Source organism: Pinus tabuliformis, chromosome 2_1, assembly GCF_031772625.1.
Source record: "Pinus tabuliformis cultivar Carrire ecotype Pingquan chromosome 2_1, CPIR1, whole genome shotgun sequence".
Classification (NCBI taxonomy): Eukaryota; Viridiplantae; Streptophyta; class Pinopsida; order Pinales; family Pinaceae; genus Pinus; species Pinus tabuliformis.
In genome coordinates, this window is record NC_142299.1 from 513,248,856 (window position 1) to 513,266,444 (window position 17,589).

General features: G+C 39.2%; 1 protein-coding gene across 1 annotated transcript in view; it reads right to left on the reverse strand.

Annotated features, from left to right (window-relative positions):
* Positions 1-17,589, reverse strand: part of LOC149201211 (U1 snRNP-associated protein usp106-like) — a 184,629-nt gene that overhangs the window by 106,684 nt on the left and 60,356 nt on the right. Inside the window, exon 6 of the mRNA XM_089402885.1 lies at positions 16,972-17,128. Within this exon, the coding sequence (XP_089259011.1) occupies positions 16,972-17,128 (157 nt within the window). The remainder of the gene's footprint in view (positions 1-16,971; positions 17,129-17,589) is intronic.

Genomic DNA, 17,589 nt, shown 5'->3' on the forward strand with positions numbered 1-17,589 from the left:
TTCATGGTGTATCACTACTTCACCTCCGCATGCGAAGTGCGCAGAGTCTTTGATGGTCCTTGGTTCGCTTGATGAAGCTCAAGCATGTTGTTCCTTGCTTGCATGTTTGAAGGCTTGACAGGCTCATCTGTTCGCAAAGGTGCATGTTCGTCGCGTTCGTCTGTTTCCCATGCATCGTTCATTCATTCGCTGGTGAACTTGTCCTTTTGCATGTGCTCCCTTCGTTCATCCCATTTGTCATCTTGCCATGTTTGTCGGTGTACCTGTACCTGCAGTCACTCATGACGAGACGACATCAAATCCAAAACCTCCTAGTCTACCATAACACATGATCATTTCGGATTCAAGTGACCGGGAGAGGCAGCAAGGTTACGAAGCGGGATGATGGCTTTGAGCACTGTTGATGAAAACTGCGCAAGGGTCACTGAGTGATGGAGACAAGAAATCTGAGTCAACAGTGACTGTCTGCGAGGTCTCGCTCAACTAGAAGGAAAAATTGAGCAAATTTTAGGAGGGACAATCCGGGTTGCAAGAAGGCAAGGTAGGCAAGATCTACGCAGTTTCCGGAACGAGCAGGCAGCAGGGACTGGGAGGCCAAAAATGCGCAATTTTCTGGAGGAACAGGCCGGGCTGAGAGGAGAATCAGCAGGCAGGGATTACTCAGCTTTTGGGAGGAATTGCAAAGGAGATTGGCAGCCAAAATTGTGCAATTCCTAGAGGGAACTGGCAGTTGGCTGCTGGGGTCACTGGCAGCCAAAACTGCGCAATTCCCAGAGGGAACTGGCAGTTGGTTGCTTAGTCACTGGCAGCAGAAACTGTGCAATTCCTGGAGGGAACTGGCAGTCTGCTGCTAGGAGCTGCTAGCAAGGGAAACTACACTTAGGCCGAGAGGTCGGCCTGCTGATCATCTCTACGCAATTTATGAGTTGAGTTGATTGATGGGCAGCGGAAGGCCTGCTCATGAACACTGCGCAATTTTTGAGATGAACAGTCGGCCGACTGTCAGGATGACTAACTGGGAAAACTGCGCAATTCCCTAAAGGAGACAGGGACGGGCACTTGGTGTCTGTCCGGCCTATCAGCGCAATTTCCTCAGACAGCTAAGCCAGTAAGGTCAGTGGCCTTTGCCCAAATTTTGAGGAGTCAGGCCGGGGGTGACTGCCGAGTCCAACTGTCCGGGTGGCCAGCATGAGGGTTGATTGAATTGCTTGTGGGCAACGCAGCTTGAAAAGACTGCCTAGTGCTTCTGCGTTGTTCTGGTTGACAATCAATCGAGTCGAAAGCAGGGTGATGGCCTAACTGTCAGAGGGGACTCTGGTCGTCAGAACTTCAACAAAAATGACTAAGTGTGTGAACGATCGAAAGACGCATAGGTGATCATACGAACACACACTCACATGACTCGACAATGAAATGACCCAAACCATCCAGACACACATGTTCAACATGACTGACCGACGGTGCAAGTGACAAGGACAACACTCGTGAATGACCATTCATTGATCAAGACGACCCTTGCACGACAGTGAATGTGACTCTGTGTGTGAGTGCGACAGATGTTTTCATAGCAAACACAACAAACACATACAAAGCGAAGACTTTGAGCATAACCAGAACATGGTCGCAAACATGGCTTAGACACCAGCATGCAGAAACTTGAACGAAATGAAGAAGCAAGGCGAACGTAACGACTCACACGAGCTCATGGAGTCAACCCTAGTGTGTATAGCCATCAAGTGAAAATCTCAAGGGAGGCTCCGAAATTGTTGCAAGCCAAAATTTTGGAGGGTGGTTGTAGCCGCTACAACACTTGCCTATTGTCTCTCTTTGTTGTTGACAAAGTATACCGTAGTTGGCATCCTACCCACAAGTTGGGCTTGTTGGAATTGTTTTCCCACCCATCTGGCCAATGGGTGTTCCAAAAAGAATTTGAAAGGGTTTTCCCCGTTGTGGGTTTTTCCCTAGTCTCTGACCAAACCTGGTGTCTCTTGTTATTTCTCTTGATTGTCTTCTACTGTCTATTGTGTTTATTGTTCTAACTACAATTGTTATTGATAATTGGAAGATTAATATGTTTTGAAAGATTGCTAGTTGAATTAAAGAATTGGGTTAAAATTGATTGTAATAGCATAGAACAGTGGAAAATTAACACCCTTCAATTCACCCAACATGAGTCACGGACTTCCCCTCCACGACTAGCTCACGACCCTCTATGTGCTCTCCATGTTGTTGTAGTTGACTATCATCTGAGAACTCAGTCATGGCTATATGTACCTCTGTGTCACCTGGAGCCCCACCTAAGAACGACACCTCATCAACAAGTGGCTCTATGGATGTATACTCTACTCTCTCCACCAAGGTGTCAATCGGTGCTATCAAAGAGGTCCCCAACAATGGTGCCTCTTGTGCCACACTGAGTATATCAATGTGCTACTTGTTCAATTTTGTGCAACTAAGGGAGAGATTTCCTTATTAGATTTCAAAAAAAAATGAACTCCAAGAGTTAACCCCTTTCGCCCTTGAAGCAAATTATTTTCAAGTGGCTCCACAAGTGCTAGGCTAGCTCTTCTAGATGGTCAATTCGACTTGCCTAGAAACTTACAGGATAGCTAGTTGGCTTGCCTTGAAAGTTGACTCTCATTCAGATCACATGATGGCTATATAAAGAGGTTAATCCGCTTTCCTTGATAAGTAATTTGATCATGCATACATTGTTCATATGCTCTCCTATGCAAAGGTATTCAAAGAGATGTTTAAGGATCAGATCAAGTGAAGAAATTTCTCTTCTATCTTTTAGCGAAGACTGTGATTTCGTTGTTCATTATTTAGTGATTTGAACTCATTGATTGGTAAGAGATTATAACTGCTCCATGCCTATAACTAGGCCGGGATTTACTTCAGATCTGCTTCCATCTGATACATTTCAGATCTGCCTCACACAGATCTATATCCAAGCCACCTCAGGATGCCTCCATTGATTTAGATCTGAGCCATTTTTGAATTGTGATTTGGTCCGAGCTTATGCCTTCACATAGTTGTATTCTATCTCAAGTTTGAGCCTCATAAGGGAAGAAGATTTGAGATCTGTCTACGTGATATGGTTATTGGAACAGCCTCTTGTTTCAGATCTAGCTGGAAGACCTTGTGAAGAAGACATTAAAATTTGTGGAAGCTATTTTGATTGATCTCTTATTGTTAGCAGATCTATTACAGATTGGCAGATATCTTATCATCATTTGCAAATCTCTTATTATCAATGGTAGATCTTTGATTATCAGTGGTAGATCTCTTATCATCATAAGTGATCTCTTTCGCATTGGTGATAAAGCCCTTGCGTCGGTAGTTTTATCTCTCTCACTATTAGTAGATTTATTGAAAGCATGTTATTTCGTTTCATTATTAGCAGATCTAGTGGAGATTTCTCTCTCAAATTTCTGGAGATTTCTTTCTTGCATTATTGTTTGGCATATTTCATATTATTGGCAAATCTAGTGGAGATTTCTCTCTCGCATTTCTAGAGATTTCTTTCTTGCATTATTGTTTTGCATATTTCCTATTATTGGCAAATCTAGTGGAGATTTCTCTCTCGCATTTCTAGAGATTTCTTTCCTGCAGTATTGTTTGGTATATTTCGTATTATTGGCAAGATCTCTATCTTGTATTATCATTAGCGACAGATCTCCCTTGCATCAGTCTTTGCATTTGTGATCAGATTTCACACTTCAGAAGATCTGTCCTAGTTGGAAAAGGAGTAATGTTGTTGAACATTTGAAGACGATCTAATAGAAGAGCATTTTAAAAGAGTTTTCCCCCATAGTGGGATTTTTCCCTGGTCTTGGACTAAATCCTGTGTCTTGTTGTTCATTGACAATATTGTATGGTTTATGATCTCAGAAATTAAATTTTAAATCTACAAAATTTAATATGGTATCAGAGTCATGTTGAAGATAAGCTCAAGAACAGTAAGTTGAAGGCAATTATCTGTTGAAAAACCTTATTCGCTGCTCAAAAATAATAGTAGATCAGTTCAGATGGCTACATCCTTCTTCCAGGACAACGAGAAAATGACAGGGGCTTCAAATTATGTTGCTTGGAAACTCAGGCTGGACACCAACTTGAATGGAGAAGATGTTATAGAGTATGTCTAAGGAGGTGTACCCCAGCGTCCCGAAAATGCCATTGTTGCTATTAAAGAAGGATACAAGAAAGGTGAGTGTTAGCGCTTGAAATTTCACCTCAGGCTGAGAAAGGTAAACCTCAAAGCAACATCAAACCATTTAGCCTCGTAGCTAGCCCTACGGGGCAGGAGAAGGCTCTCTCCGGTCTATCTCGGTAAAATCTTCAATAGATGAGATGACCAATAATGGCAACACTGATATTAGGCTAGTAAACTGATCAAAAGGGTTGATTTGGGGTTTTTTGGGTTTTTGGTGGCAAATTGAGGAGAGGGCAATTTTGGGTGCGGGGATTGGACACAGTTTCTGCAGGGGGTTCTTTGGGGCAAGGTAGGAGACAGTATTGATGCCTTTGATCTGAGGTGGATAGTCAGGAATGAAAGGTGAGGAGCTAAAGAGAGCAAACAATAAATTTGAATTCTCTTTAGACAGTAGAAAACATTGAAATTAAACAAACTTAAAAGCAGAGCATGGCAGGCATGAATTCTTACTTTAACACTTCATTTGTTTAATGTGCAGAAATAAAAGAAAGGAAATAAGTCACATAACAAGCTTACAAGTACATTGAGAAACACACCATCAACACATGATTCCACAAGAATCCCAAAGAGGACTGCAAAACCCTGGTCTTCCTTAGCCAAAAATTGCAGAGATACAGTGAATAATACAATGATAGCTTCTCCCTCAAGAGTCCAAACTTCCAACCTCTGAAAATGATTGAGAAAATACATAATATAGGCAAGCCAACCTCTTTCCTTGCCTCTAGGGGTCGAGCTCACTATCCTAGGAGTTGTTTCAACCACTTCTAAACTAAGCACTACAAACTAGGCAGTCAAAACAACTTGCCTCTATAAGCTAGGAAACCAATTCATTCATTTAATTTTCACCTTTTTCATGAATGAATCTTCTAGAAGAGGTACATAAGAGTAAAAGTGTCATAAAAGTACATTAATTACATCAAAGAGGATAATATTTCACCCCAAAAAGTCAAACAGGGTCAAACTGCGTTTTTCTGAGCTGTACACTGAAATTTGGAGAAGTTTGCCTGACGGGTCGCGTGCCTTTGGGACCACATTTGGGGCACTTCCAGGTGTCCAAATTGAGCAAGAGTAGGCTTGTTGGAAAGGTCTGTGAGTCTACTTTCCAACCCAACTGGAATTTTTGAATTTGGTGGTCATTTGCCTCTCCAAAATTGCAATCTCCCAAGACTGCTTTCTGTGTGTCAAAAATGTGGCAGAAAGTCATTTTTTGCTCCTTTTTTGACTTTCTGGAGGCCCAAAACTTCATAAAATATCAAGTCCATTGATGAGCATATGTAACTTCTCATGACAAATCTGGAAATGCTGAGTTTTTGCAAAATGGAGTTGCCGGGATGAAGGGTCGCGCGGGGGGTGAGACCCGTTAATGGAGAAAACCTGTAAATTGCCTGAAAAAACCAAAATTTACCCAAAATGCTCAAAATTTCTTGGGATTTGTGCTGTGGCTAGGCTATTTAGTGCCTTGGTCCTTTAGTGAAGCCTCGGCCAAGATATGGAGGGGATCGGGCCTCTTTCTCCTTTTTTGTGCCTTGGCCAACCTCCTTGGATCTGGCGATTGCAATTTTGACATTTCTCTAAAACCATGACACCTGTGCAAAAATTGAAGGAGGTTTTTCTTCTTTGGCATGTTATGGACAAAAACCTCTCTCAGTTTTCCAAAATTCATCTTTTATTGCTCTGGAACATCATTTGAGTGCGACTTGTCCTGATGTGTGAAACAAGGAATTTTGTCGAAATGGAGCGAAATGAAGGGGGTAGGGGGCTTCTAAATTCTTGGAGAAATTTTTGGGAGTGGGGAGGGATGTTAGGAAGCAGGGGAAAGTGGAATCTCAGAGATTGAGCGAGGGGAAGGGGTCCAAAAGGGCAAACACAGGCCAAACCTAGAAAATTGCCAGGTTGTAGCTAGAAACTAGGGTTTGTGCAAAAATGAGGATTTTGGGGGATCTCAGGGATGGGAAGCATTTGATAGGGTATTTTAAGGATAGGGGAAGGTGTATGAACATCTGGATACAAGTTTTGCCGATGATTTGACCGTCCAAGAGAAATTGGCTTTCAAAACCCTAGGAGAGGGAAATGACCTTGCCAAGGCACAACTGAAGCATGAACAAGGTGTACAATGACTCATTAGACACTGAGATGATAATGACAACCCTATGAATGATGATAAACTCAGCTGAATGATGACATAGACTGACATTTGGGCAACTTTGAAAAGAGTGGGAGCAAACCCTAAACCTAATGCCTAGTGACCAAATTTTGCTTGAAAACTCTTTGAAATGACAAAATTTGACTTGGAAACTCTGAGACCACTTTGTAAGAGCATATTTGATCACTGGAGGAAGGCTGGAAAGACTGACACTAACAGTGAGATCAAAGCCTGCTAAATTATCATTGATTCTTTCAAAGATCATCTTCTTACATGTATCTTCACAGTGAAGACATCTAAGGAAATGTAAGACAAGATTGTTTGCAAGTTTGAAGTCCAAAATCTGAATCACGTCCTTGACCTGAAGAAACAACTCAAAGATATCAAATTGAATAAGGGAGAATCTATTCAGTGTTTATTTTAGAAGGATTACTGAACTCAAGGACCAAATTTTGTCTGTTGGTGAGCCCCTGTCTGATAGGGAATTGGTACACAACCCTCGATGGACTTCCTGCAGCTTGGGAAGTATTCATTACTACTATCATCCACCTTTTAATGAATTGATGAAAAGATGCAAGCAAGAAGAATCAAGGATGATTTCACAAGGCAAAATTCAAAGACATTAAGAAGGAGAACCATCTGCCTTCGCTACACAACCAAAGAAGAAACGAAAGGGAAAATCTTCTAAGCCAAAGTCCAAACCCAAGTTTTTCAAGAAGAGCATGAGGAATGTTGAATGCTTTAACTGTCTAGGGCATGGGCACTATGCTCGAGATTGTCCAAAAAGAAGATCCTCTTATAATCAAAGGAGTAGCAGCAACTACAATAATCGGTCTCCTAATCGAAAAAGGAGGGATTATGGAGGAAGAAGACATGAAGGAAGAAACAATGCTCACAGTGATTGTGATCCAAAGCCTCAACCTCAAAAGAGAAACAGAAATACAAGGTATGAAAATAATGTTGTTGACTCTCAATCGAAGTACTTTCTGATTTCAGCTTTGTCTAGTGCTTCTCTTCCAGATTCTTTAGATAGTTGGTTAGTTCAGTTTCTTTTCATTTGGATCTTGGAGAAACTATTCACCTTCAAGATATTTTATATGTACCTGGTCTAAAGAAAATTTGTGTATCTATATCTGCTCTAGAAGATAAAAGGAATGAAGGTGGCTTTTATAAAAGGAAAGGTGTTAACCTGGCCAGAGAAAACAAACATGAAAAATACTCTCTTGGATCGAGAGTCGAAGGGCTTTACAAGGTCAATGGGAGACCTATTAAACCTATGGTTCAAGAATGACATTTCAATCAGATTGAGTTACGGCACCGCAGATTTGCTCATGTTCATTATAAGGCATTGCCCATAATAAAGAAGATGGTTTCTAGAATGCCAGAAATCCAATCAAAACATATGGTGTTTGCCCTGGTTATAAAAGTGGAAAGAAAACGAGGGCATTTCCCCTCTAGCTGTACCAAATCTCATGGCATCCTGCAACTAATTCACTCAGAGTTGTATGGACCTATGCTAGTGACATCCATAGGTGAATATTTGTATTAAATCACCTTTGTGGATGATTTCTCTAGAAAAACGTGGATATAATTTCTAAAGCACAAAGATGAAGCATTTGATATGTTTAAAAATTTCAAAGCATTGATTGAAAACCAAACTAGAAAGAAAATCAAAGTCTTCAGATTAGATAATGGAGGAGAATTCATTTCAATTGAATTCAATGGCTTTTGCAGAGAAGCCAGTGTCAAGAAAGAGACCACTGTACCTTATAATCCTAAACAGAATGGTGTGGCAGAAAGAAAGAACAGAAATATCATGGAGGTTGCTTGTGCAATTCTACATGATCAGAATATGCCAAAGTTCCTATGGGGAGAAGATGCCATCACTGTCATATATGTATAGAACAGGACTCCTCATCGAGCAATATATGACAAGACTCCTGAAGAAGTATTCACATGCAAGAAACCTGATGTCAGTCATTTAAGGATCTTTGGTTGTCCTATTTATTTTCATGTACCAAAAGACAAGAGGAACATGCTTGAGGCCTTAGGTAAGAAAGATATGTTCGTGGGCTATTGTGAAGATTCTAAAGCATTTAGAATTTATATACCTAGTGAAAGAACAATAGACTTCAGCAAAGATGTAACATTTGATGAATAGTCCTCCGCCTATCTCTTCTAAAGAAACAAATGATGATGTGGATCCCTCTACTCATGAACTTGATCATGGGACCTAGATGAACCTGCTGAGCCTATGAATCCATTAGATCCTCCTCCATATAGGAAAACGCCTGTATGGCTTCGTGATACTCTATAGGATGTTGAAAAAGATATTGCTCCCAGGGGCACTTTTAGAGAAAGCAAGAAGCCCAGTCTATATCAAAACTATGTAAGATACTGCTCCCAGGGACACTTTTAGAGAAAGCAAGAAGCCCAGTGTATATCAAAACTATGTTGTTGCTATGATTTTTATCATACAGAGTGAACATCAATCATTTGAAGAAGCAGTAAAGCATCAAGTATGGAAATTTGCCATGACAGAAGAACCTGAAACCATTATGCAAAATGATGTATGGGAGGTTGTTCCTAGACCTCAAAGAAAATCAGTTGTGACTTCAAAGTGGCTGTTCAAAATAAAACATGGCATGGATGGTCGTATTGAAAAACATAAAGCAAGATTTGTGGCTCAAGGATTCTCTTAGAAAGAGGGAATTGGTTATGAAGACATCTTAGCTCATGTTGCTCGCTATACCACCATTCGCTCTATTATTGCTTTAGCTGCTAATCAATGGTGGACTCTCCATCAAATGGATGTCAAGATGGATTTTCTCCATGGTGCTCTTCAAGAGGAAGAATATGTTGAACAACCTCAAGGCTTTGAGGTACATGACAGAAGAACCCATGTATGCAAATTGAAGAAAGCACTGTATTGAAGAAAGCACTCTATGGCTTAAAGCAAGCCTCCAGGGCTTGGTATTCTTGCATTGACAGCTACTTAGTAAAGTTGGGATTCACGAGGAGCGGTGTTGATCCAAAGCTCTACTTCAAAACTGTACAAAGTATGCTTTTGATTTTGGTATTATATGTTGACAATATGTTTTTGACAGGTAATGAACCTTTGATGATTCAGTGTAAGAGGGAGCTTGCCTCTAAATTTGAAACGAAAGACCATGGGATGATGCACTTCTTTTTGGACCTAGAGGTCTGGCTGAGACCTGGCAAAATTATTCTCTCCCAAGGGAAGTATATTGTAAAGATATTGGAAAGGTTTGGAATGGTAGAGTGCAAATCCATGAGCCCTCCCATGGAGATGAACTTCAAGAAACTTTGTGGTGATGAAGTTAGACCTTATTTATCTGATCCATCTGAGTATCGTCAGTTGATTTGTTCCTAGTGAGCATTGTTGTCCTGATATTTACTAAACACCCTGAGTCAATTCATCACCAAGCCATTACATAATCACTAGGTTGTTGCTAAACACATGCTTAGATATCTACATGGGACAATTAACTTTTGTCTTCGATATAACGTTGCCTGATTGGGCAGGCAACATTATTAACAGAAAAAGCACTTTAGGATGTTGTTTCTGTTTGGGATCTGCCATAATCTCTTGGATGAGTAGGAAACAGAAATCAAGTGCTCTCAGTTCTGCTAAAGTTGAGTATATTGTTGCTAGCTTAGCTAGTTGTGAAGTTGTTTGGTTAAGAAAACTCTTTGGAGAGTTATTTGAGCAAGTCCTGGATACTATATTGATATTTTGTGATACTGTGAGTGGGATCTGATTGTCTGAGAATCTCGTATTTCATGACAGATCCAGGCACATTGAAATTAGTTATCATTTCATTCAAGACATGGTACAGAAAGGAGCAGTGAGACTTCACCATATTCAGATTGATGAGGTGATTGTTGATATACTTACTAAAGCACTGTTGAAGAAGAAATTTCTTGTCTTTTCATGACTGAGCGGTATTCATTCCGGGTGGTAGCATGAGTCTCCCCAACGATATTTATTCCAGGTTGTAGCATGTGGCTCCCTGATGTTGGGTGGAAGCATCTAGCTCCCCGGTGATATTTAGAATGGATTGGAGCTTGAGAATCTTTGATAATGGTTTCTTAGCCTTTATTTGGTTGACCTTGGATTCAGGGTGGTATTTGAGCCTCCCCTGCCATGAGTATGCTTCTTTAGATTTGAGAATGTTCAGCATGAGCCATGATGATTTGACAAGTAAAGCAGTTTTGACACTTTTGATGGAAATTCCTCCCTAGTTGAGAGGGAGTGTTGAATTTTGTTCAACTAAGGGAGAAATTTCCTTATTAATTAAAATAAAATTATAAAATAAAAATAAAAAACCCCTTTCACCCTTGAAGCGAATTATTTTCAAGTGGCTCCACAATTGTTAGGTTGGCTCTTCTATATGGTCAATTCAACTTGCCTAGAAACTTACATGATAGTTAGTTGGCTTGCCTTGAAACACTCTCATTCAAATCACATCATAGCTATATAAAGAGGTTAATTTGCTTTCCTTGATAAGTAATTCGATCATGCATACATTGCTCATATGCTCTCTTATGCGAAGATATTCAAAGAGATGTTCAAGGGTCAAATCAAGTGAAGAAATTTCTCTTCTATCTTTTGTTGAAGACTGTGATTTGGTTGTTCTGTGATCTGAGCTCATTGATTGGCCAGAGATTATAATTGCTCCAGGCCTGTAACTAGGCTGAGAATTACTTCAGATCTGCTTCCATCTAATACATTTCAGATCTGCCTCACATATACCTAGATCCAACCCACCTCAGGATGCCTCCACCGATTTAGATCTGAGCCATTTTTGAATTGTGATTTGGTATGAACATATTCCTTTACAGAGTTGTATTCTATCTCAAGTTTGAGCCTCAGAAGGGAAGAAGATCTGAGATTTGTAACTGTAGTATGGTGAGAGGATTAGCCTCTTGTTTTAGATCTAGCTAGAAGACATTGTGAAGAAGACCTTAAAACTTGTGGAAGCTATCTTGATTGATCTCTTATTGTTAGCAGATCTATTGCAGATTGGCAGATCTCTTATCATCATTTGCAGATCTCTTATTATCAATGGAAGATCTCTGATTATCAGTGGTAGATCTCTTATCATCACAGGTGATCTCTTTCGCATTGGTGATAAAGCCCTTGCATTAGTATTTTTATCTCTCTCATTGATAGCAGATTTATTAGAAGCTTGTTATTTCCTTTCATCATTAGCAAATCTAGTGGAGATTTCTTTCTTGCATTATTGTTTGGCAAATTTCGTATTATTGGAAATATCTATATCTTGTATTATCATTGGTGGCAGATCTCCCTTGTATCAGTTTTTGCATTTGCGATCAAATCTCACACCTCAAATGATTTGTCCTAGTTTTAAAAGGGGTAATGCTGTTGAACATTTGAAGACGATCTAATAGAAAGGCATTTTAAAAGGATTTTTCCTCATGCTCAACCTCCTCCTCATGTTGGTTATATCTAAAGTCAGGTCTCCACCAACATAAGTGGCCCCTGGTCTCAACCCTAACTGCCCCTGTCCTATCCTCTCCTTTTGAGGAGGTCAGGTGCCCTGATTTTGTCAACTTGCCCCACATGGTGTAAATGGGTTCACCCCCATGGCCTGCGTACCTCTGGTGTCTTTGTCGTAAGGGGATGAAGATGGTCTTGGTTTATCTCCTTACTGCTACAAAACTGGGCACACATTCTTTTTTATTCTATTATTTTCTCTTTATATTTGTGGATTTCTTCCCGGATCCTCTGTGTACTCCATCTTTCTTGTGGCATTGGGATGTCCATACTTCCACCAATCAATGTGCATGCATGCCCAACACACCATGATCTTGCTAGCTTCCCACACAGTTGGCCAAGATCATGCTTTGATACGACTTTAATGTTCCAAATTGAAAGCTATAGCAAATAATAGATGCATGAACTAAGCTATAGCAAATAAATTTTCCTACATAGGTACTAGTCAATAAAACACAAGAAATAGGGTGAATAACTGAGCCATTTTATTAATGTGGAGAATGAAGTACATCTGATAATAAGAAATATAGAATTTGGGCTTACTACAGCAAGCAAGGCAAGATCCCAAGTGAATATGATGGTACCCATATGCTAGAAATGGCTCTACTACCAAATCTGCATCCACCCTAGAAAAACTATTGTTGTTGTTGTAAAGCACTCCAAACTGCTCCAAAAATTTTGAGAAATTAGCCACAGGCACTACTCCACCAGCTCAACAAAACCCAAAAATGTCTCGTGAACCCAAGTGGTGGAGATGGTCCCAGAATAAACTGCGTCCTCCTCCAACAATTTTTGTTGTTGACTACTAAGTGGAACTAGGAATTCTGCCCTCAGGAGTGCTTAGACAAATCTACAAAATTAATCCTAGCCTCCTCTTATAAAATCCACAAAAACCTAGAAAGTTTACGGCCAAATTCCAAATCGCCCAACAAGCCCAAAAATTGTAAATTCCTTAGCAATTTGGCTCTGCATCCCACAAGGTAAATACTGCTAAGACATGAGTTGAAACCTCCCACCAACAACTGAGAGTTGGTCAAGCAAATAGCTCCTGCTGATAGGCATTTTTCCCAGCAAGAAGTGCTAGCTATGCCAACTCCCCAAGCTACCACGAAATCATTGTTTCTCCAACTTTGCGCAGGCCCCAGAAAGCACAATTACGCCCTCCAAAAATCTCCACAACTCCGACCTATAAACTCCCAAATTTCCTTGGCAAAATTCTGCAAGAAACACTCCCCAAACCTCACAGACCAAAGCTGCTATGTAATTCCTTCCAAGGAGTGCGAAATTTTCTCTTATGCCCAGTCTGCTCAGAAAATGGCTAGAATTACCGAAGAATCACCTCCGGAACAGCTTTGAATTGAGTAGATGAACTCCCCTAGAGTAGCACTCTAAGTCCACTGAAGATTGAGGTGAGATTCCCACTCGGAAACCTCTTGTGTTGAACAGCACAACGTTGACTTGGGTCAACAGCTCAAGCAAACAGTAGTATAATTTTTTGATTGACAAAAAGCCCCCAAATGATGGCTCTCATCTCCTATTTATGCTTCTTGCCCTCTTCCTCTCCTCGTGGACCCCATTTTCCACTAGTATGCCTTCCCTCTCCTTCCTTCTCTCTCCACAAGTGTGTTTTTCCTAAGGGAGTGTGAATTCCCTTTGTGTGTGGCCCCCACAACCCACCAAAAATTCGATTTTCTCCTTCTCCTAAGTCAAAATACCAAAAAATGTTGTTAATTTCAAAATTGTCAAAAAATGTAATATTTCCTAATCGTCTTAGGAAAATTGGGGATATTACATTGTGTCTAGGCATGTAGAAGTCGCCCACCTTCTACCTTGAACACTTGCTCTAGGTTCAGCAAGTTGCTAATGCAAATTTCAAATGAAATGTTAGGCGGAACGTCATATATATGTGTGTGTTTGTGTGTAGTATTTTTACAAATAAGTTAATAATGCATCATCTTGCAAGAAAAAGAAAAGAATGAGACACATAAATGACATTTTAGAAGGAAAACCTAGTCAATATTAACTCTCATACATGTTTACATGATTCAAAATCCAAAATTATCCTTTATAGATGAGGTTGTAGATCCAAGATTCGAAAACAGCGTTTACACATGAGGCTTTACATCCAAAATCAGCTTTTATAAGTGGCTATATATGCTGAAAATGAAATAAAACATGGGCTAATGACAAGTACAATTACATATCTTATAATCCTCATCCTTGTTTTCATTTTCATTAACAAAAATAGAACAAGGTGTTTTTTTGGCAGAACTAAAGCGTGGATTCATTATAGATAAATTAGTTTGAGTGATTAAAGATAAAATTTAGTGGTAGATTAAATCATTTTTGGCCATAAAAGGGCCCCACACCCTTCTTGGGTGCTTGAGGGAGCCCGCAAAAGCAAACAAATCACAAAAAAACGGAGCAGATTTTGTTGCTTTAGTGGCATTTCCAAATCAAAAAATACTACCAAGGCATTTTGATCATGTTGCATCGGCATTTTGATGTCTCGGGTACGAGTACGTCAGCTTGGGGGTTGTTTCATGCAACATAGATGTTGCCTTATTAAGCTAAAAGAAACTTAGGAAAAGTAAAATAAATGACTAGTGATTTTTTTTAATCTTAGCCATTGATCTCAAATGAGGTGAGATCTAATCTCGACCGTCAATTACTTTGAGATTAGGGTTAGTATTAGGGTTTTGGCTCAATGTAAAATTATAAAAGTAAAGTTGAGGAGAGGAGATAGACACACGACAACAACACAAGATTGAGAGCGGAATCTTAGTGAGTGTTGTGTTGGATCTGAGGAAGTCCAGAGGGGTTGGAGATCTAGATCTGCAAGAGACATCGAGCAACGATCTAAGGCAAATCTGCTAGATTGGATCCAGGGTATTGTATTTGTATTTTCTCAAGTGGGCTATTATCCTAGGACAAGAGCCCACGAAATTTGGATTTGTTAATGGAAAGCTTGTTGGGCAGAAATTTGTATCATTGTGATTCAGATCATTATTTGCTTCCGTTGAATATTTTGTTAAGAACCTAGCTATGTTTTTATTCAATAAGTTTTTTCTATGAATTAAATGTCAGGTGTTGGGTTCATGAAAAACTAACAAATAGAAGGTCATCCCTAACTATAAATAAGAGTGGATTAACATGTTGAGGAATCATCATAGAGGGAGAGGATCAAATGGAACCAACCAAAAAACCCCAGTTCTACAATAAAGAGGGGAGAGCCCGCACTAGGGCAAATAATCATAGAGAGAAAATAGATTCAACCATCAGTACACTGCAAAGAGAAATAACCCAAGTCAAGGCAATCCAACACTTTGATGTTTCCCTTAGGCACAGCACTTTATTGTTGATGGAAAAGAATCCATTTGAATGAATATTACAAATGAGAGATGGTGTATATAAACACACTCAAGGGGCAAGGCAGAAGGGTTGGAGATCTAGATCTGCAGGAGAGATTGTGCAATGATCTAATGCAGATCTGCTAAATCAGATCCAAGTTATTGTATCTGTATTTTCTCAAGTGGGCCATTATCCTAGGACGAGAGCCCACAAAGTTTGGATTTATTAACGAAAAATTCGTTGGCTATAAATATGTGTGTATCATTGTGATTCAGGTAATTATTTGCTTCAACTGAATATTTTGCTAGGAACCTAGTTGTGTGTTTATTCAATATGTTTTTGCTGGGATTTAAATATCAGGTGTTGGGTTCATGGAAAACTAACAAATAGGTCATCCTTAACAGAAAATAAGAGCGGATGTACCCAACTCTCTATAACATGTTGAGGAATCATAAAAGAGGGAGAGGATCAAACTGAACCAACCAAAAAACCCTAATTCTGCAATAAAGAGTGGAAAACCCACACTAGGGCAAACAATAATAGAGAGAGAAAATAGATGAACCCATCAGTACACTGCAAAGAGAAATAACCCAAGTCAAGGCAATGCAACACTTTGATGTTGCCCTTAGGCACACCACTTTATTATTGATGGAAAAGAATCCACTTGAATGAATATTACAAATGAGAGATGGTATATATAAACACACTGAAGGGTCAAGGTGTTTTCCCCAAGAAAGGCTACGAGCCTATGTTGACTAAGTTGGGGCTATGAGTCTATGTTGACAAATTTGGTCTTAGCCAAACCGAAATATAATAAATGATACAATATACAGTTGTTTATGGCTGAAAGTGAAGCTTACACCATTTTCAACAAGGGGCAGGGTAGCTTCCCCAAGATTATGAACCTATGTTAGTTAAGTTGGCCTTAACCAAACATAAATATAATAAATGATATAAGGTTGGTTCTCACTAAAAGTGAAGAAGCTCACACCATTTTCAACAATATGTAGCATGGTCATAACTACTGCATATACTAGTCACTTAAGTTATAAAGTACACGTTAGAAGAAAAGACGATATGTTGAATTTTAGATTAATTTGATACTTCTTACTTTTTCTCTTATTAATTGGAATATAAATGATTTTTTCAAAAAGTAATGCACTGCTATCCATATGCTTGCTTTCTTATTTTATTGGTGTAAAGTTTAAACTTTCAACCATGTAATATGCATTTTTAGTTACCATCACTTTTTAAACATTTAGGCTTTCTTATGCTTCATTTATTTCTGTAAAGCTTGATTTATTTAATCTCTAGTTCACTTTTTGTTTCTACCTTTTTTGGAGATGCTTTTAGAACTTAGCACATTTTGGTCATTGTATGTTTTGCAGTCCTATTACCCATATTTGGATAACATGGGACATTAATATTTAAAGCAAATTAAATTAAATCATAGGCTGATATAAATTAAGCTATCCAACACAAACATGCAAGGGCAAACATTAAATACACTGCTGAAACATACTCAAAGCAGGTATAGGAAAAAGTTAAACAAAGAAAGAAGTGACAATTGCAATCAACCCATGATATCAATCATTATCAGAAAGAAATCACCCTTTGCATATCAGAAACAATGACTTGTATGAAACAATCTATATGAAATGAACTGAATTCTGGATTCTCTATGACCAACCTAAAAATTACTGCAATACTATTACTCACCAAGTTCTTCAGCCTTCTTAAGCCTCTCTATGATCATTTCCTGGGTGCGTGCATCAGTGGGCCCTGGCATTGGCAAAGGAGCCAATGGTGGAGGAGTTTGGAGAGGTTGTGGCATCGAAGCTCTGTCTTTATTAAAAGCTTCCAAAAGCAGCATAGCCTGTTGATGATGAACAATAGGACAATACATTAATAACATAACACATATAACTCAAGAACTAAGCTCTTGGTGCATAAAACTACTGCAATGATACCATGATTATAAGATGCTTAATTTAATGTCTCCAAATCATTGGAGGGAGAAACCACCAATTTTCGTAGGATACTTTAGTAAACAAAACTTAAAATAAAAATCCACAATCAAAACACTAGGAAAAGTTTACTGGAAATGAATGAGAGAAAACCAGCACTACTAGGGTTCCTGATATGATTAAAAATTGTGGTGTGATACACTGGTTAAATCCATGTTAATTGGCTTTCCTTTTTCATTTACTGCTTTGGTTTAGATAGTTTGAAAGCACACATTGATAGGGTATTTTGTCAGTCACATGCCAAATGATCATATGATCAAGTTTTGGGCCAAGAAGACCTTGGAACCTTATGGGTGGGGATTTAAAATTT